The sequence below is a fragment of the Peromyscus maniculatus genome, chromosome 6 (assembly GCF_049852395.1).
Source record: "Peromyscus maniculatus bairdii isolate BWxNUB_F1_BW_parent chromosome 6, HU_Pman_BW_mat_3.1, whole genome shotgun sequence".
NCBI lineage: Eukaryota > Metazoa > Chordata > Mammalia > Rodentia > Cricetidae > Peromyscus > Peromyscus maniculatus.
The window spans coordinates 70407446-70434651 of NC_134857.1; the positions used below are offsets into that span (position 1 = coordinate 70407446).

A 27206-nucleotide genomic window follows, 5' to 3' on the forward strand; every position below is an offset into this window, starting at 1 on the left:
GGAGCGGGGGGGGGGGGCTGGGAGTCAGAGCAATGGAAACCAAGCTTCTCTCCAGAAGCCCCTGGTCCCTACCCCTCAAAGGATGGTAGTACCTCGCCACCCAACAGATTCTAGAAACCTTCCCAAAGCCAGCGGCCAGTGCGCACACCCCCTAGCGGCCACTTTAAGGAACTGTGTGCCTAAAGGACCTCAGGGTGAAAAGACCAGTTTGGAAGAAGAGCCTGATCATGTCCTCTGGTTCTCCCCAGTTTAAGCAGGAGTGGGTAAACAGAAGCGTCCCGGGGTCTGGCATATTAACACAGAGAATATCTGTCTTGCAAGCTTGACAGGTCATGGTGCTTTTGCAGAGTGAGATAAGGTTGGCAATCATCACAGCTTACACTCCAGCTGAGCTGGAGTTCCCACATCTGAAGCCTCAAGCTGAGCTGCTACCCACCTTTGGAACTGGCTCTGGGTCCTCAGGGAGGTGCAGAGCCACCAGGAGCTGGGATGTGGCTGTGCCGAGAGTGGATCCCAGCATAGGAGCCACCACAGGCACCCACCACCAGCCATTCCCAGCCCTGTAATGGAAGGCAAAATGGAAGGCAAAATGTCGGAGGTGATTCTCTCAGACACACCGCACCTGAAGAACTGAGAATAATAGAAAGGCAGGTCCCAAACTAGTTCCTGTCGTGACAGATCCCTCCGTGAGCATGGGGTCACCTTCATTAATGGGAAGGTCCCCAGCACAGCTTGGTCCAGCCTCTAGTCTTGGGGAATTAGCTGACAGGGTCACTAAAGCCCAAAGAAGCAATATGGCATGCCTAAGGACTCCTCTGAATCTACTATGTCCATGAAAGGGGTGGGGAGCAGGAGAGCTATGAAGGAGGGGAGACTTTGCCAGTTGAAGAAGGAACACTAGTTCCAGAGAACTACTTAAATGAAGAGAACTTGGACTGGGCACGGTGGCACACACCTTAATCCCAGCACTTGCCAGCCTGGTATGCAGTGAGCCCCTGTTTCCAATAAAAAAAAAAGGGGTGGGGGTGGGGGTAGAGAAGCAGGGACAAAGTTATTAACAGAGGAGACTGGAGGACTGTACCAAGGGAAACTGTCTCCTACTGAAGACCTCAGAGCCCCAGCCAGCAAAGTAGGTGAAGAGCCGTGGGCCCAGGTCCTGGACAGGGTGGAGCGGAAAACCACAGTTAGCATCCATGGCTAGTCCGATGGCAAGCACCAGCAGTCCCACCACCACAGGCTCGATCCCTGCAGGCTCCTTTATTCCGTCTGTCTGGGATCACTGACAGCCCCACAATCAGCGTGGAGTTGATGGTGCTAGAAGGAAACCCATCATCTGCCAGGTGGGTGCTTCATCCGTCCTCCCTCCCTCGAACAGTTCCTGCCCCACCTCTGTGCCACCTGACCAGCAGAAGCTAGGAATGCCGAGGTAGAACTGACTATATCCCACCCAAAATCTGCACAACGGGCTGAGGTCCTCTGGAAACAAGTCAAAGGTTGGGACTCAATTTCCCATGCCTTCCCTTCACACTTACCTGATCCAAGAAGCCATTGATCAGGGACAGATGGGGGAAGGGCAGGCGGCAAAAATGGAGGCTGTCTCTTTGGGACCAGTCACTGTCAGGTTCTCCCGCCTGTGTAGTGCTGGAGGGCATCTTCAGGAGAGAGAGAGGCAGGCACTCAAGAGTTCCTTTGTTTATCCCAAACCACTGCAAGGCACCCCTGCCCACAACAGCTGCCCCCAGTCCTGTCCCCTCTGCTACCACGGGAGAGAATGTAGAGAGCTCCTGAGGCCTGAGGCACAGAAGCACACAACAGTTACACAAAGCAGCAAATGGGGGGACCGTGGCCCAGGGGAGGGGGGCGTGGGCCCCCAAGCACATGGCCAGAGAGAAGGCTGGGTTTAGGTGGGCTCCTTCACAACGGGGGAAAGACAGTATTAGATACCACTGCCAAACACTATCACAACTCCGTGGCTCCTCCTACGATGCTTATTTCCATCACATCGTTTAAACAATTAAGCCTCAAAAAGATAATGATGTGGCGACTGGAGAGATGGCTCAGTGATTGAGAGCTCTGGTTGCTTTTGGAGAGGATCTTGGGCAGCTCAAAATAATCTGTCACTCCAGTCCCAGGAGATCCGATGCCCTCTTCAGGCACCCCATGCGCTTGCATAGACGTACATGCAGGCAAAACATTCAAACACATGGATTTTTCTAAGTGATTTATTTTTCAAAGTCACACGTGAAGCCAGGTTCTGAACCTGAGTAGATCTCCTGGTGTCCCTGCAGCACGCTGTGTCTCGAGGCTGAGGCCGGGCATGCTGACACAGTACGTATTGAGAGACAAGCTGATGAGGTCCTGAGCAGAGATGAGGGCTTCGGGTGTGAGGCACCTTTTTGTAATAATGGTAATTACCCTCAGTGCTCTGCTATAGACTTCTGCCTGAGTGAGCCAGGCGTCTGGTGTGACGAATGGTGTCTTAGTCAGGGTTTCTGTTGTTGCAACAAAACACCATGACCAAAGCAGCTTGGAGGGGAAAGGGTTCATTTGGCTCACACTTCCATATGGCTGTTCACTACCAAAGGAAGTCAGGACAGGAGCTCAAGCAGGGCTTGAAATTTGCAGGCAAATGGATGGAACTAGAAAAAAATCATCCTGAGTGAGGTAACCCAAACCCAGAAAGACAAACATGGTATGTACTCACTCATAAGTGGATTCTAGATATAAAGTAAAGAATAATCAGACTGCAACCCACAGAACCAGAGAGGCTATATAGCAGGGGGGACCCTAGAATGACTGTGGCTTATTATAAGTTTTGGCTTTGCCCAATCACTGGGCAAGCCTCAGTGAAACATTTCACTATTAGGATAAGAATTTATACTGTATCAAGCTGATAATAGAAAAATAAATAAATAAACAAATAAATAAATGAAAAAAATAAGTAAAAGTAGGTTCAGTAATCCACCTTTTTATCCTCTCTTATCTATATCCTATATTTCCATATCATATCCCGCTTTCTTTTTTAGAAAGAGATTGTATTTATAATCAACCTGTTTTAAGTAAAAATATTAGTTTTACTCTGTCTCACACCAGAGAGCTCTTTTGATATGGGACAGAAAAATCTCTCAGCTTTTTTTTTTTTAGCAATATGCTTGGGTTTAGAGAAGGAATGAGCCAATTCCATCTCCAAAGCCAGATTGGTATATTTGGAAATTTGGGCGTAGCTTCTCATACTACTTCCTGCTGGATGAGGGCACTGTATCTTATGGGGACACAAAGAAAAATTTAGGCTCATGGGGTAGTCCGTGAGGCTGTATTGTCTTAAACCATTCTGGATGTTGGATCATCTGGGCCATGGTGTCATCGGAGACCTTTCAGGGGGTCTTGGCTGGTCAAACCTGATGTATCTTAATCTGGAACAAATCCATAGCCTCTTGTTTCCTTAGAAACAAAAGCAGAGCCTCCTTTCCAAAGCAACATATCTTTAGATCTTTAGATCCAAATTTTGAAGTCAAGGTACCTTTAAAATATACATATTGGTTTAACTCATCTGCCTTTACAATCAAATATCTCTCTGCAGTTAAAAATTCCAAAGACAACACAATCCAGATTCTCTGTGTTATATCCATATTACATGGCATATTTTTATAGTACTTTTACTTTGTCTTTAAAGACTTTATTTTTTAAAACTTTCTATTTGTTTAATATAACTTATCTATATTCCTTTTTTTCTTGTAAGCCTACGTACAATTTTACAGACATTGTAAACCATTTAAAGTCTTGTTCCATCTGAATTTGTCTTATTGTGAACCTATTGCTTTAAATTACAGCATTTCTAAGACTGAAATGCAGTTCTGGCTGCTGGCTCTGCCCACCTCAGCTTCCCAACATGTTGATGGTATATTTACCACCACTCTGGGTCTGGAAGAGCAGTCAGTGCTCTTAACCACAGAGCCATCTCTCCAGCCCCTGGTTGTGAGACTTTTAACGACAGTTTCTATTTATTTAGGGGTTATTGGTCTATTTAAATAGTTTATCTGGTCTTAATTTAACTTTGGTATGTGGTGTCTATCCAGAAAATTGTCCATTTCTTCCAGATTTTCCAATTTTGTGGAATACAGGTTTTGGAAGTATGACCTGATGATTCTCTGGCTTTCCTCGTTGTCTGTTGTTATGTCTCCCTTTTCATTTCTGATTTTCTTAATTTGGGTGCTTTCTTTTTACCTTTTGGTTAATTTGGCTAGGAGTTTGTCTATCTTGTTGATTTTTTCAAAGAACAAACTCTTTGTTCCATTGATTCTTTGCATTGTTCTCTTGGTTTCTATTTCATTGATTTCAGTCCTCAATTTGATTATTTCCTGGCATCTATTTCTCCTGGGTGAGTTTGTTTCTTTTTATTCTAGAGCTTTCAGTTGTGCCGTTAAGTCATTGGTATGAGACTTCTCCATCTTCTTTATGTGTGCATTTAGAGCTATGCATTTTCCTCTTAGCACTGCTTTCATGGTGTACCATAAGTTTGGGTATGTTGTACTTTCATTTTCATTGAATTCTAGGAAATATTTAATGTCTTTCTTTATTTCTTCCTTGACCCATTGGTGTTTCAGGTGGGCACTATTCAGTTTCCATGAGATTGTAGGCTTTCTATAATTTTTGTTGTTGTTGTTGTTGAAATCTAACTTTAAGGCATGGTAGTCTGATAAGATACAGGAGGTTATTCCAATGTTTTTGTATCTGTTGAGATCTGCTTTGTGACCAAGCATGTGGTCAATTTTTGAGAAGGTTCCATGGGGTGCTGAGAAGAAGGTATATTCTTTTGTGTTAGGATGGAATGTTCTGTAGATATCTATTAAGTCCAGTTGAGTCATAACATCTGTTAGGTCCTTTATTTCTTTGTTAAGTTTCAGTCAGGTAGATCTGCCTTTTGGTGAGAGTGGTGTGTTGAAATCTCCCACTATTAATGTGTGGGGTTTGATGTGCGATTTAAGCTTTAGTAATGCTTCTTTTATAAATGTGGGTGACTTTGAATTTGGGGCATCGATGTTCAGAATTGAGACTTCATCTTGGTGGATTTTTCCTGTGATAAATATGTAATGTCCATCCTGACCTCTTTTGATTGATTTTAGTTTGAAGTCTATTTTATTAGATATTAGGATAGCTACACCAGTTTGCTTCTTAGGTCCATTTGATTGGAAAGCCTTTTCCTAGCCCTTTACTCTAAGGTAGTGTCTGTCTTTGAAGAAGTTAAGGTGTGTTTCTTGTATGCAGCAGAAGGATGGATCCTGTTTTCTTAGTTAGTCTGTGTCTTTTTATAGGTGAGTTGAGACCATTGATATTGATGGATATTAATGACCAGTGATTGTTAATTCCTGGTTTGTTTTTTGTTTTGTTTTGTTTTGTTTTTGTGATTGTGTTGTGTTTTCCTTCTTTGGTATTTGTTGGTGTGGGATTATCTATTGCCTGAGTTTTCATGGGTGTGTTTAGCTTCTTCAGGTTGGATTTTTCCTTCTAGTGCTTTCTGTAGGGCTGGATTTGTGGATAGGTATTGTTTAAATCTAGTTTTATCATGGAATATTTTGTTTAGTCCATCTACGGTGATTGAGAGTTTTGCTGGGTACAATAGTCTGGGTTGGCATCTGTGGTCTCTTTGTGTCTGCATAACATTTGTTCAAGACCATCTAGCTTTCATAGTCTCTATTGAGAAGTCTGGTGTTATTCTGCCTTTATATGTTACTTGGTCTTTTTCCTTTGCAGCTCTTAGTATTTTTTTCTTTGTTCTGTATGTTTAGTGTTTTGATTATTATGTGGTGAGGGACTTTTTTTTTTTTTTTTTTGGATCCAGCCTATTTGGTGTTCTGTAAGCTTCTTGTATCTTCATAGGTATTTCTTTCTTTAGGTTAGGAAAGTTTTCTTCTATGATTTTGTTGAATATATTTTCTGTGCCTTTGAGTTGGTATTCTCCTTCTTCAGTCCCTATTATTCTTAGGTTTGGTCTTTTCATGGTGTCCAAATTTCTTGGATGTTTTGTGTTACGACTTTTTTGTCTTTAGTGTTTTCTTTGACTGACGACGACGAATCTATTTTCTCTATTGTGTCTTCAATGTCAGAGATTCTCTGTTCCATCTCTTGCATTCAGTTGGTTATGCTTGTTTCTGTAGTTCCTGTTCGTTTAGTCAGGATTTCTATTTCTAGCATTCCCTCAGTTTGTGTTTTTTTTTTTTATTGTCTCAATTTCAATTTTCAAATCTTGAACTGTTTCCTTCATCTGTTTAATTTCTTTTTCTTGGCTTTCTTTGATTTCTTCCAATTTTTTGTTTGCTTTTTCTTGCATTTCTTTAAGGGAATTTTTTATTTCCTCTTTAGGGGAGTTTTTCATTTACTCTTTAAGGGCCTCTATCATCTTCTTAAAGTCATTTTTAGGATTGATTTCTTCTGCTTCTTCTGCCTTGGTATGTTCAGGTCTTGCAAGTGTAGAATCGCTGGGTTCTGATGTTGTCATATAGGTCTTTATGTTGTTGCCTGTATTTTTGCACTGGCATCTACTCATCTATTTATTCCCCTGCTTGGTGTAGGCAGTGTCTGTGTCTGAAGATGCCTCTCTTGTTCTAATTGTTAGTCTTGGTCCACTAGGTGTTCTTGGTCAGATCAGTGCTGTTGAGCTCTGTTTCTTCAGGAGCAGCTTAGTCGGATCAGTGTTAGTGGGTTCTGTCTCAGGGAGCAGTTGTTCCCAATTGGTGCAGGGTGTGCTTATGGTTCCACACCTTTAATCCCAGCACTTGGGAGGCAGAGGCAGGTGGATCTCTGTGAGTTCGAGGCCAGCCTGGGCTACCAAGTGAGTTCCAGGAAAGGCGCAAAGCTACACAGAGAAACCCTGTCTCAAAAAACAAAAAAAAAAAAAAAAAAAAAAAAAAAGACCTATAGAATATGACATTTAAAAAATTTATGTTAAAGCCGGGCGTGGTGGCGCACGCCTTTAATCCCAGCACTTGGGAGGCAGAGGCAGGCGGATCTTTGTGAGTTCGAGGCCAGCCTGGGCTACCAAGTGAGCTCCAGGAAAGGCGCAAAGCTACACAGAGAAACCCTGTCTCGAAAAAACCAAAAAAAAAAAAAAAAAAAAAAAAAAAAAAAAAAAAAAAAAAAAAAAAAAAAAAATTTATGTTAAATTTATATTAAAATATGTTTTTTAAAATTTAGACTTTCTAGAGTGTGAGACATGTCTGCTCCTGGCAGCACCAATTTACTTTAGAGAGGAGGATGGGCATCAAAGACTCTCTATATGGAGTTTATCTTCTTCTTGGGAAAAATAGCCATTTGGGCAAGAAACTGTTCTTGCATGGACTGCTTGATCAACTGGACATACAGGACTCATAAGAAGGTGACCACTGAACTTTGCTTGACAAAATGGTCCTTCACAGAAGAAACTGCCAGACATTCTTCAGGACACAGAGAAAAATGACTGAGAGACTCTAGGCCTGTGGGCTGAAGACAGATGCTCCAACTTTACAGAAAAACTTTGGATAACTGTCCAGGCTGCCAGCTGTCTCTGTCTACTCTCGCAAGACTCCTTAAAGTTGCTTCCATCCTTCTCCTGTTTCTCAGGTAATAGTATATCCTTCTGAGGTCTTTGATGTAGTCGAAGACTAGATAGTTATAATTTCCTTAGTCATGATAAAAGATAAGTTAGATATGAAACCTTAGACTCACAAATATAGGATAGATAGAATATCTTCTTTAATTTTGACAAATACAAATAGACTAGATATTATAAATAGACTAGATATTGTAACTGTAATTCTTGCTTGATAATTGTTCTGTTATATGTAATTTTACTATGTTAAAGTTAAAACCTTCCTTTTTGAAAAAAAGAAAAGGGGAAGTGCTTGGGATGCTGTGAATGTGTTGCTCTGATTGATTGATAAACAAAACACTGATTGGCCAGAAGCCAGGCAGGAAGTATAGAGTAGGCAGGATAAGGAGAGAGGAGAATTCTGGGAGGTGGAAGGCTGAGTGAGGAGACGCTGCCAGCCGCCACAGCGATGTAAAGCACCAGTAAACCATGAGCCACATGGCAAGGTATAGATGTATAGAAATGGGTTAATTTAAGATATAAGAACTAGATAGCAAGAACCCTGAGCCATTAGGCCATGCAGCTTTAATTAATATAAGTCTCTGTGTGTTCATTTGGGTCTGAGTGGCTGCGGGACTGGCGGGTGGGAGAGATTTGTCCTGACTGTGGGCCAGCCAGGACCAGGAAAACTTTAGCTACAAGGTGTGGTGGTGACTTTACTCCCAGCACTCACAGGAGAGTGTCTGTGAGTTCCAGGCCAGCCAAGCCTACATAGTAAGAAAAGAAAGAAGAAAACAAATTTTTTCCTCAGGAGACAGCATGAACACAGTCCCTACTACCACAAATTGTACAGTTGAGTTTCCCACATTTGGAGAAACCTTAGGGTTTAGCACATCTGGTATGCAAGGGATGAGCCTTGCCCGGAGAAAACCACCTTCGTGATCATGGCTTATCCCCTGCCAAGTAAGACTAGAAATAAGAAAAAATTTTAAAAGAGTAACAGGGTCTGGAGAAATGGCTCAGAGTTTAAGAGCACTGGCTGCTCTTCCAGAGGTCCTGAGTTCAAGTCCCAGCAACTACACGGTGGCTCACAACCATCTGCAATGAGATCTGGCGCCCTCTTCTGGCCTGCAGGCAGAACACTGCATACATAATAAATAATTTTTTTTTTTAAAAAAAAGAGTAACAACAGGCTAAGGTAGGAGGATCTTTGAGGGCTGTTGAGCCCAGCCTAGGACACAAAGCAAGACGTTAAAACAAAACTCGAGATGAGGGAGTGAAGGAGGAAAGAGACTGGGAGAAGGAAAAGAAAGGAAATTGAGGTGAAAGGCAGTGGATTACAGGGGAAAACAACACCAAGAAGAGCCAGAAACCCTGGCCGACCTCCCTTCTCAATTCAACCAACCTGCCCCTCAATTACCCCACCTACCACTAGCACAAACACACCCAGAAACTCTGCCAGGTACTGTCGGGCCATGAGGCTTCGGATCCAGAGGTGGGTCCCGATTTTTACATGTACAAGCCATGGTGGGGACACCTGCCTCTGTTCACTGCTCCCCCCGTCTGCTCAGACACACGGTTGCTACACACATAATTATTGCCTGCCAGAGGAAAACATAAGGAAGAGACTTTAAAACCAATTATCTCAGCTTTAAGATAATAGTAACATCGGTGACACGTGTAACCTAGAAAAAGAAAATGGCTTTATCTGATGTGTAGAACTAGAATGTAGGGAGGTTGGTCAGGCCCTGCCTCTTTTGCCCTTCATCCCCGCTCCTCACAGGACTGGCTTCCCCCTGTGCTGACGGGAGGGACCCTGCTTCACGGATAGTCCTCCTGGTCCTGAGGACAACACTGTGAAGCAGTAGTGAGGTAGGCTAGAAAGGCAAGGTAAGAGGACACGGGAAGGAAAAGCAGCGTTTCCCCCCCACACACCCAGGCTTCTAGAAAGAGCCTCTCAACAACTGAGGAGCAAGAACCCTACACAAGGAGCAGTTGCTAAAGGGCCTTCTCTCTTCCCAGCTAAAAATCTGTCACTTTCTAGGACTCGAGCCAGAGACTATTGTGTAACCTTGGTGGCCAGCATTATCAGATTATAGTTCCATAATAAAACAGGATAATAAAATATTCAGATTATAGTTCCATCCACCGCACCTCTGCAGCTCTAACTTGACTTACCAAGAGAAAGAAAGAGGTTGCTTTTAAGTTTCTATGGCAACCTTTTGAGATAGAACATGAGCACCACAAAAAAATGCATATACAGCTAATGCTAAGACAATTATGATTCTCCGTTGGGGAAGCCACACCCACACTTAAGCATATCTTACTTTCTGTGACTCTCTATTCAAGAAGCCCACACCCATGCTAAAATACCTACTAGCCAGGCATGGTGGCACATACCAGCCTTGGTGGTAATCCTAGCCCTTGGGAGGCAGGAGATATGGATTTCTACATTTAAGGTCAGCTTGATCTACATAGTGAAACAGGACAGCCAGAAAGAAGCTATACAGTGAGACCCTGTCTCGAAAAATAAAATACATTAATTAATTTAAAAATATTTAATAAAATCTGCAACTCACTGAATATAGTGGTGCATTCCTTTAATCCCAGCAGGGACAGACAGACCTCTGTGAACTGTAGGCCAGCCTGGTCTGTATATTGAGTTCCTGGCCAGCCAGGGATATAGTGAGACTCTGTCTTTTTCTGGGGTGGAGTTTAAGACAGGGTTTCTCTGTATAGCTCTGGCTGTCCTGTAACTCACTGTGTAGATCAGGCTAGCCTTGAACTCAGAGATCTGCCTGCCTCTGCCTCCCTAGTGCTGGTATTAAAGGCGTACTGAAATTCTTTTCTGCATCAAAACCATGAATCCTGGTTTGATCTCAGTCAGGGTCACTAAAAAATTAGAGAGAACTCCTTATGCTATTGAGAGCAACAGATCCTAGTCTACAGATGAAGATACTGAGCCCAAGCATTCCTTCATGACCACACAGTGGCTAGGTGAATTCAAATGCAGGTCTCCTGTCTGTCTGGTATTCTCCAAAGCCTCTCATGTGGAATGTAATATCTCCCCGAGCTACTTGGATGTATGAAGAACTCAACAGACATCTAGAGACACTGAACTGAAGACCGTAGGCTGTGGTGGTGGACTGAAGACCGTAGGCTGTGGTAATGGATTGCCGACCGTAGGCTGTGGTAATGGACTGAAGACCGTAGGCTGTGGTAATGATTGTTGAGTTGGGTACAGGAGTGAGACAGGGCCTTTCCAGGTAGCCCAGGCTGCCTCAGCCTCTTCAGTGTTAAGATCACAGGTTTGGGTGGGGGTGATGGCACACACCTTTAATCCCAGCACTAAGGAGGCAGAGGCAAGCAGATCTCTGTGGCCAGCCTTGTCTGATCTATAGAGTGAGCTCCAGGACAGCCAGGGCTGTTACACAGAGAAACCAGTCTCGTAAGAGCAAGGAGAAAAAAAAAAGAGCGCTTGCTTTTCTTGCGAAGGACCAGACTTTGTTTCCCAGTCTGGTCCTCACATCATCCCTAACTCCAATACCAGGGGATCCAATGCCCTCTTCTGACTTCCAAGGGTGCCAGGTATATTTGTGGTACATGTACATGGAGGCACAACACTCACACACATAAGATGAATAATACTCTAAATTTTAAAAAATGCTTTGAAGGAAGAGAAATTCCTTGAGCTGTGTGACTTAAAGATTTTTGTGTGTGTTTAGTAAGAGTTTCAATATGCCAAGTCACATCCTCTAGACCTGTAGCGGGGGATAAGAATAGAAGCTGTATGGTCATACTAATAGTAAACGCTTTGGGTCCAGCGACACTGTAATATGGTAAGCAGCAGGGGGATCTGGAGTTCTTACTTATCTTTCTCTGTCCTGAATCCAAAGAAACCCTAGAGTACATCTGCCAGTCCATCCTCTGGGGGTAGCCGGTGCTAAAGGTTGACTTAAGCAATGAAGGAGACCATCTACAACAGAAAACTGGTGCAGATTCAAGTGAAGGAGGGGCCAAGTTCCCGCCCAGCAAGCCGCAGAACTCGGCAGCTTTGGTCGCGTGGTTCTGACTTTAGAGTCAAGGATAGAAGAAAGGGGTTATGGAATCTCCCTCCATGGCTAGGGAAAGCCACTGAGGCCAGGTGTGTGTCAGGGGTGTCTATGGTGGTATTCTATTTGTACTGAAATGTGATTTTAATTGTATGTTAATAAATAAAGTTGCCCTGGGGTCAGAGCTATTAGAGCCATAGAAAGAGCATGGCGGTGGTGGCACACACCCATATGATCCCATAGATCTCTGTGTGTTCAGGGATACAGCCAGCATTGGAGACATATGCCTTTAAGACCTGGAGGGCTGTACTTACAGGCAGTGATGAGGCAGTCATGTGTTTGGGTTTACAACCAATGAGAAGGCAGAACAGAAAGACTATATTAAAGACAAACACACAGGAAGTAGCTCTCTTTCGGAGAGTTAGGAGCACCGCAGGAGGAAAGGTAAAATTTTAGCTCTGAGCTCTGACCTCTTGGCTTTCTCTTTTACATTGGTTCTGTGTTTCTTATTTAATAAGATGGTTGGTTACATCTACAGGTGTCCCTGCATGGGGGCTCCAAGAGGCCATTGCATGAAGTTATGAAGGTAAAACCTGGATTGCATCCGTGACCTCAAGATGATGAAGATGCCAGAGTCCTAAGATACCTGCCTTGGAAAGTTCAGACTGGGTGTGGAACCAGCCTGAGAGAGAGAGAGAGAGAGAGAGAGAGAGAGAGAGAGAGAGAGAGAGAGAGAGAGAGGTGTACTGCAGTCAACAAGGCTGAAAGGAGTTGGAGATCTGAAAAGAGCTTTGACACCAGACACGGAGAGGCAGAATTCAGAGTTTGCCCTGCTGGTTTTTGTTCTTGTTTTGGTCCAATATTCCCTCACTGTGTTCCATTTCCTCTCTTTTGGAATGGTAATGTTTTTCTGTGTCATTGTATGTTGGAAGTAAATGATCTGCTTTTTGATTTTAATTTTACAGGGGGTTTCAGTTAGGAGATTGCCATGAGTCTCAGAAGAGACTTTGGACTTTAAACAGAGTTGAGACTGTGATAGACTATGGGAACTTTTGGAGTTGGACTGAATGCATTTTGCATTATGATATGGCTACAAGCTTATGGGGGTCAGGGAGTGGAATATGGTGGTCTGAATAATAATGACCCCAACAGGCTCTTATGTTTGAATGCTTAGTCATCAGGGAGTGGCACTATTTGAAAGGATTAGAACAACAGTGTAGTTGGTTGGTTTTTTGTATTGTTGTTTGTTTTTTGTTTGTTTGTTTTTTCACTTTTTTGGCTCTTTGCTCTTTTGGGGGCCCACCACCCAGCTCCCAAATAAATCACACACAGAGACTTATTCTTAATTGTAAATGCCCAGCCTTAGCTTGGCTTGTTTCTTGCCAGCTTTTAACTTAAATTATTCCATCTACCTTTTGCCTCTTGGGCTTTTTACCTTTTCTTACTTCTGTGTATCTTACTTTCATTCTTACTCCATGGCTGGCTGTATGGCTGGGTGACTGGCTCCTTCTTTCATCTTGTAGATGTAACCAATCGTCTTTTTAAAATAAGAAACACAGAGCCAATGTAAAAGAGAAAGCCGAGAGGTCAGAGCTCAGAGATAAAATCTTACCTCCTGCAGTGCTCCTAGCTTCCCCGAGAGAGAGCTACTTTTTGTAGCTCCTGTTTGTCTGTGTTTAAATAGTCTTTCTGTTCTGCCTTCTCATTGGTTGTAAACCCAACCACATGACTGCCTCATCACTGCCTATAAGTACCGCCCTCCAGGTCTTAAAGGCATATGTCTCCAATACTGGCTGTATCCCTGAACACACAGAAATCTACCTAGCTCTTCTAACCACCACGCTCTTATTATGGCTCTAATAGCTCTGACCCCAGGGCAATTTTATTTATTAACATAAAATTAAAATCACATTTCAGTACAAATAAAATATCACCATATTTCCCCTTTTCTATTTTAATAAAAAGAAAAAAGGGCCGGGCGGTGGTGGCGCACGCCTTTAATCCCAGCACTCGGGAGGCAGAGCCAGGCGGATCGCTGTGAGTTCGAGGCCAGCCTGGGCTACCAAGTGAGCTCCAGGAAAGGCGCAAAACTACGCAGAGAAACCCTGTCTCGAAAAACCAAAAAAAAAAAAAAAAAAAAAGAAAAAAGGCAAAAGGTTATAACTAACAAAAGAAAAACTATATACAAAAGTACAATAACTATATACAATATATACAAGTAACAAATACCTAAACGATGTCTAGTCCATTTGTATTTGACAAATCAGAGAAAATAATTCCCTTATCTATCCTATTTTAGTAAGTCTAAAATGTATCTAATTCACTTTCTATCCTAATTAATCTTCAACTATAACTAACTAATCTTCAACTCCCTCAGAGACCCAAGAAGGAAATAATATTAGCTAACAAAAATAAAAACAGGAAGTGCACAAAAGCAACTTCCAAAAATTTTGTGAGTTGACAGAAACAGCCAGCTGCCTGGACAGTCACCTGAGGTTTCTTCGCAGTGTTGGGGCATCATCTTCAGCCTATAGGCTTATCGAATCTGACAGACTCATTTGTGAAGTAGGTTGTACACAAGGTCAACAGTTCAACCTCACATTGGGTGAGAGCAGTCCATGTACCAGAAACACCTGAATTCCACTAGTGTCATGTCATGATTCAGGATTTTAAATTCTGGAAATTGTTGATGGTTTTTGAATTCAGCTGTCCATTCTTCTTGGCTGTGTATATATGGCTTCATCTCAACATCCCCTTCTTCTCCACATCCCTCTATTAAATGCCAGTCTACTATTGAGAGGCGTGAGCTTTCAGTTGCTGTTCCATTGTACAACAGAAGCCATCGGCCCACTGCCTGTTCAGCTGCCTTCAAAGAAAAGGGCACTGTACCTTTTCCGGATTGTGAAGGCCACTTCAGGGATGGTGCCATATTGTCCTGGCCTCAGAAGATGCCTTCTGATAAAGCCATAACCAGACTTGTTTTGGCAGGAATCGGTAGTCCTTTGTTTCGTGTTCTGTCTGTCCATTTTGTCCTGTTGATTTGAGGATACTTTGTTGTCCAGTGGCTAACTTTTGCCACAATGAAAGTTAACTCCATATGCAGTTTCTTCAATGCCCATATTTTCTCTGAAGTAGATTGGTACTGCCAGGAGCCGACATGTCTCAAAAAATTTCTAAGTTATTAAAACATTTTAAATGCCATATTCGGTAGATCTCTGAAGGGTTTGAAGATGACCTGTCTAAAATATATCTGCTCAATTTTTAAAACATATCTAATATGACTACAATTTCTATTGTAATGTCTAACTACTTTCATTTCTTTATATCCTAATAGTTGGTAATAATATAAAGTATTTAAAACTAGTAATTGTCTTTTTCTTTTCTTTTCTCTCTTTCTTTCTTTCTTTCTTTCTTTCTTTCTTTCTTTCTTTCTTTCTTTCTTTCTTTCTTTCTTTCTTTCTTTCTTTCTTTTTTAAAACAAGAACCTTAAATCTAATCTCCTTTGCTTAGCCTTTTTCCTAACCCTTGACAACAACTTGTAACCTACCCCCCTAAATAATGAAAATTATCCCAGACCCAAAACCCATTAAAAAGACCAAAAAAAACCACCCACCCCACACCACCTCTTTGGGAATGTGGGCGTCATTCTTAAAATTGCTTCCTGCTGGGTATGGGCGAAGTTATCTTTATCCTGAAAGAAAAATTTTAGGTTAATTGTCAAATTCTAGGAAAGGTAACTATATCCTTCATTATTATCCAGTCTGTGTATAATGCCAAAGTTCAGGGTTTATCTCAAGTCCTTATTCAAGTAGTATTTGAGACTGGATCATCTCAGCTAGTCATCTCAAAATTGCTCTGAGCACCTTGTAGTTCAAAGCTGATCTGTAGATGATGTTTGTCAGTTCAGTGATATTATTATTGTCCACGTGGAATTGTTGTTGTTGTGGGGCCCCATCTTCTTCCTGGAGACTTCAGTTGATGTTAGGCCTGGCCGTGATTTCCTGCAGAAAACTGATGAGACTCGAACACAAAGACATATATATGCAGCTAATTGAAGCCTTTTTTCTAGAATTAGTTAGTACTCTATATGACCATTCATATCTTAATAAAGTTTAAAATGTATATATATATATATTAATCTTGTAAATTTTGATATAAAATTTATACTTTAAGAAAAGTTTAAAGAATCAGAATAGAATCAAAGAGTTGAGATTAGTAATAGAATAGTCCCTTAATTAATTTGGCTTTTGTCCTGTCCCACAGCAGAAAATGGCTCTATTATTCTGGCATGATACAGGGAGTTTGTATTTTCCTTTTAACAACATGCTTGAGTTTAAAGAAGGAGAGAGCCATTCCCCAACTCCAAAGTCAGCTTTAAATTTTAATTGAACTGGGACTATTAGAAGACCAATAGTGTTAAATCTTTAGAGAAAAGCAGAAACAAACATTTAAGAAGACATAAAATTTTTTAGATAATATATACCCATATGCCGTTTCACTCTGTTTCCTGGGATAGATGATTTGTCCCTTTTCTTCAGTTGTCTCATTTGTCTTGTGTTCTTCAGATTCCTTAACCATCATTCTCCTAAAATACAAAAACAAAAACCTTTCCCCAAGACTAATTTTGGGGATGTTCCCTTTTGGCAAGTTATTATCTGATTAAATGAAAAGGCATGTGTTACTGGTACAAGTTAGTTTAAATTGGATGTTCATGCTGGTTGATGAACTATCACCTCCTCTAATTAAGAGGTTTCTCTTGTTCAAATCGAACCTTTATCAATTTTGATGGTACCCACAGCTTATCTTCTCCTGTAGAAACAAAAGCAAAACCTTGTCCCCAACGTAATACATACCCTGGTTTCCATTCTGAGGTCAGCACATCCTTAAAGTATATAGGCTGATTTAATTCTGTAGTTTTTTCTATTACCCAATGTCTCTCTGCAGCTGTTGTTCCTTTCTCATTGACATTCAGAAAATTCAAAGTTAGAAGAGCATTATGCAGTCTATTTCTGGGGGTTTTTGTTACTCCTTTCTGTTTATTTAGCATATCCTTTATAGTTCTGTTTGATCTTTCTATAACTGCTTGACCTGTAGGATTATGTGGTATACCTGTAATATGCTTTATTTTGTAATAAGCAAAAAACTGTTTCATTTTAACAGAGACATATGATGGAGCATTGTCAGTTTTGATTTGTGCAGGTATACCCATGATGGCCATAACTTCTAGCAAATGAGTGATTACAGAATCAGCTTTTTCAGAACTCAAAGCAGTTGCCCATTGAAATCCTGAATAAGTATCAATGGTGTGGTGTACACATTTCAATTTTCCAAATTTTGCAAAGTGAAACACGTCCATCTGCCAGATTTCATTCCTCTGAGTACCCTTACACACAGAGACTTATTCTTAATTGTAAATGCCCAGCCTTAGCTTGGCTTGTTTCTTGCCAGCTTTTAACTTAAATTATTCCATCTACCTTTTGCCTCTTGGGCTTTTTACCTTTTCTTACTTCTGTGTATCTTACTTTCATTCTTACTCCATGGCTGGCTGTATGGCTGGGTGACTGGCTCCTTCTTTCATCTTTCCTTGATCTTCCTCCCAGATTTCTACCCATATTTATTCTCTCTGCCTGCCAGCCCCGCCTATCATTTCTCCTGCCTTGCTATTGGCTGGTCAGCTCTTTATTAGACCAATCAGATGTTTTAGACAGGCACGGTAACACAGCTTCACAGAGTCAAACAAATACAACATAAAAGAGTGCAACACATCTTTGCATCATTAAACAAATGTTCCACAGCATAAAAGAATGTAACACATCTTAAAATAATATTCTACAACACAGTAGTTCTCAACCTATGGGTTGAGACCCCTGTGGGAATCAAACAACCCTTTCACAGGGGTAACATCAGATATCCTGCATATATATTTACATAAATGAGATACTTACATTACAATTTGTAACAGTAGCAAAATTGCAGTTATGAAGTAGCAACGAAGTAATTTTATAGTTGGAGGCCACCACAACTATATTATGAGGAACTATATTAAAGGGTTCCGGCATTAAAAAGGTTGAGAACCACTGGATTCGAAGGATTAAGAGGTGTGGCCTTGTTGGAGGAAGTGTGTCACTGGGAGTGGGCTTTGAGGTTTCAAAATCCCACACCTAGGCCCAGGCTCTCTGTCTCTGTCTCTGTCTCTGTCTCTGTCTCTGTCTCTCTCTCTCTCTCTCTCTCTCCAGCTCAGGATGTAGCTCTCAGCCACTGCTGCAGTGTGTATACCATTCTCCTAGGCATAGTAACAAACTAACTCCGAAACTTTAAGCAAGCACCAAATGAAATGTTTTATAAGGGTTGGCTTGGTCTTGTTACCTCATCCCAGCAATGGAACACTGACTAAGACACTGTCCAATATATGTCTGGCCTCAGGACCTGCTGTAGCAAACCCTTGTTCCAATGCATGAACAACAATAAAATTTTGCCGTAAGTCAGGGGGTACCCATCCTAGGTATGGGTTACTTTGAACAAGTATGGTTTTGCTGTTCCCCACATAAGGGGGCATCTGGCTTAAATAGCCATATCCCAAATTTGAAAATACCCACCTTGATATCCATGATTGTTTTAGCTAATTGTGAGAACAGGACTACTGGAAAAAAAGGGGGGGTTATATCTCTTTATGATTTTATCAGTTTTTACTATATAGCCCTGGCTTCTCTGGAACTTGCTATGTAGATCAGTCTGGCCTCAAACTTGAGATCTACCTGCCTGCCTCTGTCTTCTGAGTGCTGGGACTAAAGGTGTGTGCCACTGGGCCAAGCCCCTGTCCCTTTGACTCAAGTTGAATTAACAGGCTATTGAGAAACATCTCATCTAGCACTAATTCTGGCCTAGTTAACGTGGTGTTGTAATTAGTTCCAAATCCTCCCCTTCAAGATGACACACTAGACTCAGAAGTCTAAAGTGCTGGAAGTGGGTAGGAGTCCGGAGACCCAGCAATTGCTCTTTATTATCTAATGCATTTTCATCTTTGGGAGAGGCAGGCAGAAACAAAAAGCTGGCCAGCATTAAGGACAGAAAATGAGGTATATCTTATGATGGAGGAGTAAACGGACTTTTCTGTGTGTGTGTTTGAAAGAAAATGGCCCCCATAGACCCATAGGGAGTGGCACTATTAGGAGGTGTGGCATTGTTGGAGTGGGTGTGGCCTTGTTGGAGGAAGTGTGTCACTGTAGGGACAGGCTTTTCAGTCTCGTTTTCAGTCAGGGTCTATGGGGGCCATTTTCAATCAGGTTTTCAGTCTCGCTTTGGTCCAGTATTTCCTATGTCCCCTTATCTACGTTTTGGAACAGTAATGTATGTCTTGTGCCATCATATGTTGGAAGTATGTGATCTGTTTTTTGATTTTGATTTTACAGGGCATTACAGTTAAAAGACTGAAGGAGTCTCAGAAGACTTTGGACTTTTAAACAAGTTTGAGACTGTGATAGACTATGGGGACTTTTGATGTTGGACTGAACACATTTTGCATGATGATATTGTTACAAGCTTCCGGGGACCAGGGGGTGGAATGTAGTGGTTTGAAAGAAAATGGCCCCCATGGGCCCATAGGGAGTGGTACTATTAGGAGGTGTGGCCCTGTTGGAGGAGGTGTGCCACCGTAGGGCAGGCTTTGAGGTCTCAGATGCTCAAGCTAGGCCTAGTGTGGCATTCACTTCTGCTGTTTGTGGATCAAGATGTTGAACTCTCAGCTCCTTCTCCAGCACCATGTCTGCCTGCAAGCCACCATACTTTCTACTGTGACAACAATGGAATAAACCTCCGAACCTGTAATCCAGAGCCCATTAAATGTTTTCCTTTTTTTTTTTTTTTTTCCCCTGTTTTTTGAGACAGGGTTTCTTTGTGTAGCTTTGCACCTTTCCTGGAACTCACTTGGTAGCCCAGGCTGGCCTCAAACTCAGAGATCTGCCTGGCTCTGCCTCCTGAGTGCTGGGATTAAATATTTTCCTTTATAAGAGTTGCTGTGGTCATAGTGTCTCTTCACAATGATAGAAACCCTCCACTCACTGAGTCATCTTGCCGACTTTTGGGTATGTGTGTGGTTCTGTGGAGGAGTATGTAAATAGGAGTGCAGGGGCCTGCAAAGAATGGAGGCATCAGAGCCCCTGGAAGTTGTGTTACACGGGTTCAGAGAAGCAACTCCAGTACTTTCCAAGAATGGTATATGTGGGCTGGAGAGATGGCTCAGAGGTTAAAAGCACTGGCTGCTCTTCCAGAGGTCCTGAGTTCAATTCCCAGCAAACACATGGTGGCTCACAGCCATCTATAATGAGATTTGGTGCCCTCTTCTGGCCTGCAGACAGACTACACATAATAAATAATTTAAAAAAAAAAAAAAAAAAAAAGAATGGTATGTGCTCTTAACCACTGAATCACATCTCCAGCCTCCAAAGGGGACTTCAGCTCCTGAACAGACCACAACAGTATCTGCCCTGTCTGGGTAATTGGGCTCTTAGAGTTTCTCCTCTTTTGGCTTCCAAAGATGGACTGGAGTGATGAAGTCAGGACTCCATTCCAGGCATTACAATAGCCGTTGGTAGAGTTGGTATCACAAGTGTGAGGTCCCTCCAGGTAGGTTCTAGGGGAAGGGGGTAATATTTGACCAGCACTTGATCTCTGAAATGGGACAATGGTGGGCATGTCTGTGGACTACAGTGTAGGCACTGGAGAGTTTGTTGTATATCTAGGTAGTAGCTTCCTTATCAAGAAGAAAATCATGGGTGAGAAATGGCCACTCCGTGGCTCCTCGTGTGGGCCTAAGCCTAGTGCCTGAGGCAGGCGTTCCTGACTCACAGCAGAGCTGCGGACAGCAAAGCAGTCCACAGAAGGAAGTTTCCTTTTCTCAGATGTCCCTCAAGGACCTCACTACCGTTTCTACACTCCCTCTAAGAGGACTGTGGTGTCCAGGTAGTGGACTATATTTTATCCTTGAGTAATGGTCACCTTACAGGAAGGGCCACTGACACTCTGTAGACTCTTGAGGAGTCCAAATCTGGGAATAATTTGAGGCACTAATACCTTTGCAACCTCTGGGTCCTTTTCTGTTCTTCAGGGGAACACTTGAAACAGCAAGTGTCTACCAATACTAAGAGGTGTCATATGTCCCTGCGCTGGGGCATGTGGATGAAGTCTATACGCCAGTTTTCCCTTGGTACCTCCCAGTGCACTGACAATTATTCATGGAGTTATTTCTCTGGCTGTAGTCAAAGTTTTCCTGTGTCGCACCCGGTCCTCCACGGTCTAGACAAATCTCTCTCACCCTGCTGTTCAGACCCACCCAAGTAAACATACAGAGGCTTATATTATTTACAAACTGTATGGCCATGGCCTATGGCTCAAGCTTCTTGCTAGCAAGCTCTTATATATTAATTTAACCCATTTCTATTCATCTATGTTTTGCCGTGGCTTACCGGTCTGCTGGCATGTTGCTCCCTGGGAGGCAGGCTGGTGTCTTCCTGCCTCTCCTTTCTCTTCCTGTCTACCCTCAATTTCCCCCCTAGTTATAATCTGACTTTGCCATAGGCCAAATGGCTTTATTTATCAACCAATCAGAGCAACACATATTCACAGCATACAGAAAGACATCCCACAGCACCTGACAAACTGTTTAATGATCTTTGAAAGATGTATTTTCCTTCGATTATAAAGAGTGTTGTGCCACCTGATGGGTCTGTCCCCAGTAGAAGGGTTGGTGAAGAGTTTTAGGAATTTTCCATTGATTACCTTCAGGGAAGAGTAATTTTCTTTTCTATGAAATCACCCTGTGTATTGCAAGGCATGTTCCTGTGAATGGTCCCGGTCCTTTTCCTCATGGTAATATTGTAGATCTATTCCCTCTGGAGCATGTTCCCAACTTAGGCATGCGTCTGTTGGCTCTGAAGGGAGAGTGCTCCTAGCGGTAACTCTGACTGCCTGCTCATCCAGTCTGCTCCCCTCTGACACTCTCTTCTATCCCCTTCTGGGGCCCTTTGCAGAGCATTGCTGCAACCTTGGAAGAACGGAGGATGTCGCCCAAAAGTGAATCAGTCTCCTGGTGATATGCACTAGGAGGTGCAGAGGCTGTTGGATGCTGTCTCTCCTTCCACATAGAGCATGGGCACAGAGAACCAGGAGGGCACACTCCAGATCTGCACAGATATCAACACTCTGACCTTGGCTGAGCTCCAGTCCTGCCAGGTGAGCCCGAGCTTGGCGGGAAAGGCGCCCACTGAATGGTCTCATTGAGAGTAACGACAGCACAGCCAGCCCCGTGGCTCTGTTCCATAAAGGAACTAACTTCCATAAATACGGGCCTACAAGTATCTCTGTAATATCTTCTCAGACCACATACACCAAGAGATTATTTTCTCAAAGCTATGTTCTGGGCCTATAGCCTCTTCTGGGAGGAATTTTTTTTAAATTAAAAATAAATTATGTGGGCAGGTGATGGTGGTGCAACCCTTAATCCTAGCACTCAGAAAGCAGATGCAGGCAGATCTCTGTAATTCTGAGGCCAGCCTAGTCTACAGAGTGAGTTCTAAGACAGCCAGAACTACACAAAGAAACCTTGTCTTGAAAAACCAAAAAAAAGAAAAAAAATTATGTGTAGCTAGCTCATGCCTTTAATCCCAGCACTCAAGAGGCAGAGTCAGGCTGATCTCTGTTGAAGGAGGATTATTCATCCAGCCATTTCACTATTGCCAATAAAGGTGTTGAATCAATAATCAATGATTGGCTGACCAGGACTAGCCATAGAGTTTGTGGAGGACTGGGCAAGTCTGCTAGAGAGGAATTGGCTGGCTGGGATTAGCCGTAGAGTTCTTGGAGACCTGAAGATGTCTGCTAGAGAAGACAGGAAGAGAAAAGAGGATTTCCAGGGTAAGTGTGTGGTGATATTGTGTTCCCCAAAATATTGTGCACCCTAATAAACTTATCTGTGGTCAGAGAACAGAACAGCCACTAGATACAGAGGCCAGAAAATGGTGGCACACATACCTTTAATCTTAGCATTCCTAAGGCAGAGATCCATTCGGATCTCTGTGAGTTTAAAGCCACACTGGAAACAGCCAGGCATGGTGACTCTTGCCTTTAATCCAAGGAAGTGATGGCAGAAAGCAAAAAGGTATATAAGGCATGAAAACCAGAAACTAGAAGCTTTTGGCTGGTTAAGCTTCAGGCTTTCGACTAGCAGTTCAGCTGAGATCCATTTGGATGAGGACTCAAAAGCATCCAGTCCGAGGAAACAGGATCACCTGAGGAATTGGTGATGTGAGGAAGCTGTGGCTTGTTCTGCTTCTCTGATCTTCCAGCATTCACCCCAATACCTGGCTCAGGTTTGATTTTATTAATAAGACCTTCTAAGATTCATGTTACACAAGTGGTTCATGAAAAGCACGGAAAGAGGGTTAGCCAATTGATTGTCTGTTATCCTTGGACTTATCAGGTCTTTATCTCAATTCCTGACTCCCAGGTTTTTATTATACTGGAACCATTTAGATATTCGTTACATCTGGCACCCAATGTGGGGCATTATTAAACCACACCACTGCTGCCACTGGCAGCTGGCTTGGTCTCCCTCCCCACAGGCCCTCCACACCTGTTTTTCCACATTGGGGGTTTTTCCCATGGCAGTCTTTCTATAGCAGCCTTCAGCTGCTGCCCACCCCAGCTCCAAAACACCACTGGGGTTCGACACCCCACCACCGGGTGTGCCCACACTTCCTGCCACGCAGGCCTCCCTTTGATTTCCCTCCCTGGACCGCCAACCCAGGTCAGCTCAGCCACCTTGAGACCTATGCAAGGCTCAGGCTTTTACTGATGTTGCCACCACCCCACGCTGCCAAGGGGCCTGGCCTTGCACTGCCCAGCCATGCTGAGCAGTGACAGCAGCTGCTGCTAGTGACAGGCATGGTGGTCTTACCCCATGCTGCACCCCAGCCCCACAGATCGCTCCCCAGGTTTCTTTATGCCAGTTCCCCCTCCCCCAGTGCATGCACAGCCACCATGGCCCCTCCTGCACCCATCCTCCCACATCGTCACTGTAGCTGATTACCCTGCACATCGCTGCCTGTGTCAACAGAACTGGTAAGACACCTGGGAATTTTTAAACATGGATTTAGGTCAAAAAAAGAAGAAAATCTTTCCCATGCTTGTTTGTTTGTTTTGGTTTTTCGAGACAGGGTTTCTCTCTGTAGCTTTGGAGCCTGTCCTGGACTAGCTCTGTAGACCAGGCTGGCCTCGAACTCACAGAGATCCACCTGCCTCTGCCTCCCGATTGCTGGGATTACAGGCGTGCGCCACCACCGCCCGGCCATCTTTCCCATGTTAAGAATCAGAAATATCACAATGCAGGGAATTAGGACCCTATTTAATGTTACTATGGTTGGCTTGAAAATGGAAAAAAATAAATGAGGAGATAAACAACTTAGCTGGCCATGGCATAATGTTGATCATAATTATTATCAGTATACAAAACTCCATACCAATGTAAAATATTTGAGACTAGTAGTTATCTTTTTAGTTTGAAAGTAGATTTAATAATCTACTCTTTTGTTAATGATGCAAAGATGTGTTACATTTGATTAAACAAAATTAACCTGGGGTCAGGAGGCTGAGTCAGCAACTAGCTGACAGGAAGTGGTAGGGAGGAACTAAGTGTAGCAAGGGTTCTTTAGTGGGGGCTGAGCAGAAGGATGGCCCCTTTTTCAGGAGATTTGAGCAAGGACAGAAGGCTAGCTATTTGCTGTTCAGCCTCTGTGAGCTAGGAGGATTTCACCAAAAAGGGGGGGGGTATTAGAATAAGATAAAAGGTTAGATTACTGAATCTACTTTAAACTAAAAAAACAACTATTAATCTCAAATATTTTGTATTGGTATGGACTTTTGTATATTGATACAAATTTAAAGTAATTTATGTTATACTGTTTATATGTTTCTACTCTTGTTTAAAAGGATTTTTGTATATTCTTACATACTTAAGGTTATTTTTGGTACAACATATTGTATGTTTCTACTCTTGTTTAAGATATTACACCTATGCAGTTTATTTAAAAATGTAAGGTAATGTTCTAGTTTTGAAATCTATTCTTATAAACTAATTAGGATAATCAAGAAACACAGGTTAGTAGTTAGTCAGCTATAACAATCAAATTTGTAGATGTTAGACATGTTTTCAAGATCATACAGAGATATATTTTAGATAGATAAATGCTCTTCAAATACTTAAAAGACCTATAGAATATGGCATTTAAAATGTTTTGTTAACATAGGGCCCTTCATAACAGTGAAACAAATCTACTTTATAAAAGGATAAGGGGCATCAAAGAAACTCCATATGGAGTTTCAATGTGACAAGACTAGCCATTTGGGCAAGAAACTGCTCTTGCCCTGACTCCTGACAGTATGCTGTACAGACTGGACAATCAAGACACAAAGGAAAAAGAATTTCAAGCTTTGCCAAGACAAGGCAGGACAGTCTTTCAAGATTTCTGCTTCATAGAAGAGTCTGCCAGATATTCTTCGGTACACAGAGGAAAGCAACTGATGAACTTTGCCAATACAAGGCAGGATAGTCCTTCAAATTTCCTGCTTCACTGAAAAGTCTGCCAGATATTCTAGGCCTTTAGGCTGAAGATTGATGCCCCACAGTTGCAGAGGAACTTTGGGTGACTGTCCAGGCAGCCAGATGTCTCTGTTGTTAAATAATATTACATCCTTCTGGGTATTTGATGGAGTTAAAGTCTAAATAGTTATAGTTCAGACACGGTGCTTCTGAAGAATTCTCACCCCTCCCAACCAGGCGCAAGCTGCATCAAGGAGAGGGTGGACTTCCCCACCTCTGCTCAGGCATCAGGAGATGGATGGGGGTCATTACTGCTGAGCGCCAGCGGCAGCTGGCACAGGCATCCCAAGGGAGTTGGCAGCAGCAATCACTGGTGAGCCTGCCAGAGGCCCAAGGGGTGAAGGGGTTGGCACTGAAGAGATCCCTGACATCACATTGGCGCTGCTGACAGGTGTACTGCCCCCTGGCATGCTAGATGAACTCATTCGAGCCTGGTCCTTCACAACAGTGGAGAAGTAAGGATGCTCCATGGCCTCTCTTGCAGTGAGCTGTGACTGGTGGTCATATCGTAGGAGCTTGTCCAGAAAATCCAAGGCCTCAGGGCTAACAAGGTGCTGGTTTTCACTGTGGACAAAGCGTTCCCATCGCTTACGAGAGTGTCTGCCCAAGATATCGTTGAAACGTGGATCTAATTCAATGTTGTACTTGTCAATATAGTCATATAAATCTTCTGTTCCCAGAACCTTGGCTATCCTCACCAACTGATCATAACTGTCATGTCCATGGAAAAATGGCTCCTTCCGGAAGATCATACTTGCCAGCATACAACCCAAACTCCACATATCCAAGCTATAATCATACATCTGATAATCTACAAGTAGCTCTGGACCTCTGAAGTATCGGGAAGCAACTCGGACATTATATTCTTGGCCAGGATGATAAAATTCAGCTAAGCCCCAGTCTATTAGCCTTAGCTTTCTGTGCTCATGATCAATCATGACATTATGGGGTTCCACATCTCTGTGCATAATCCCCATGCTGTGACAATAATCCAGGGCTTTTAGAATTTCATACATGTAAAATCGAATGTCATAGTCTGTTAATGTCTGGTACAATTGCTTGAAGTCTGTGTTGTTTACATGTTCAGAAACCCAGGCGGGCGTTTGTAACACAGGGGCTTTTACAATGTCTGCAAGTGTGATAATGTTGGGACCGCCTCTCAAATTCTCCAAAATCTTTATTTCACGCTTAATTTTCTTCTTTTTTACTGGCTTGAGAATTTTAACAACAACTTTTTCATTATTTGTGATGTTGATGGCTTCAAACACTTCACTGTATTTGCCCCTGCCTAATTTTCGAACAAGCTGGTAGTCATCTTGATTTCTTTAGCCCAGGCTGGATCAAACCCTTGACAATTCTTTTTTTTTTTTTTTTTTTTTTGGGGGGGGGAGGTTTCAGACAGAGTTTCTCTGTGAAACCAAGATTTCCTTTTTTAACTTTGTCTTTATGCAACTTGATTAGTAAGTGACTGGGTTCTTGGTTTGTTCAGATTCTTTGATCTGAAATATTTTTCATCAAATTTGAGAAGTTTTGAGCTATTTCTGTTTGTTTTAGGGTTTTGTTTGTTTCTTTTTCTTTCTTTTTGTTTATTTATTTATTTATTTTTTGGTTTTTCTGTATGTCTTAGTTAGAGCTTCTGTTGCTGTGAAGAGACACCATGACCATGGCAACTGTAGTGGGTACTTGTTTCACTTATGACCTTGAAGTACTAACCCCTAGGGCATGGCTTTGGGGCTATCTTAAGTTGAGGGGCACATATGCCTGGCCCCTTCTCTCCCTCATGGGCTTGAATGGTGCGGACTAACTCAGGTGGCAGGAGCATCACAGGACACAACCTCAGCCTTTCAGGACCCTGCAACGATTTGCCTATTTTGTTTAGTGAGTTGTTTTCTCCAATTTATGTCCTAATAAACTCCCTATACCCCTTAAGCAGACTCCC

The 27206-nt window shown here is 42.6% G+C and overlaps 2 protein-coding genes and 1 non-coding gene across 3 annotated transcripts; all 3 read right to left on the bottom strand.

Moving 5' to 3' along the window:
• Positions 1-369: 369 nt before the first annotated feature.
• Aqp10 (aquaporin 10) lies at positions 370-11175 on the bottom strand. Its single transcript, XM_076575313.1, is given in 13 exon segments — positions 370-441; positions 443-560; positions 1092-1253; positions 1255-1299; positions 1441-1454; positions 1533-1576; positions 1579-1624; positions 1627-1652; positions 1761-1836; positions 1839-1912; positions 2292-2358; positions 8970-9127; positions 11112-11175. Coding segments are annotated over 13 exon segments (966 nt in total).
• Positions 8373-8535, bottom strand: LOC121830652 (U1 spliceosomal RNA). The gene has a single exon (XR_006073870.1). It is a non-coding gene; the product is annotated as a U1 spliceosomal RNA (small nuclear RNA).
• A 13755-nt stretch (positions 11176-24930) lies between the features above and the next one.
• Positions 24931-26426, bottom strand: LOC102903693 (casein kinase II subunit alpha-like). The gene has a single exon (XM_042279403.2). It carries the CDS (start codon positions 26281-26283, stop codon positions 25516-25518), a length of 768 nt encoding a protein of 255 aa, XP_042135337.1. The 5' UTR covers positions 26284-26426; the 3' UTR covers positions 24931-25515.
• Between the last annotated feature and the right edge of the window lie 780 nt (positions 26427-27206).

Excerpts from the sequence above, each read along its gene's own strand:
- LOC102903693 (XM_042279403.2), bottom strand. The coding sequence starts at position 26,283 with ATGTATGAAATTCTAAAAGCCCTGGATTATTGTCACAGCATGGGGATT.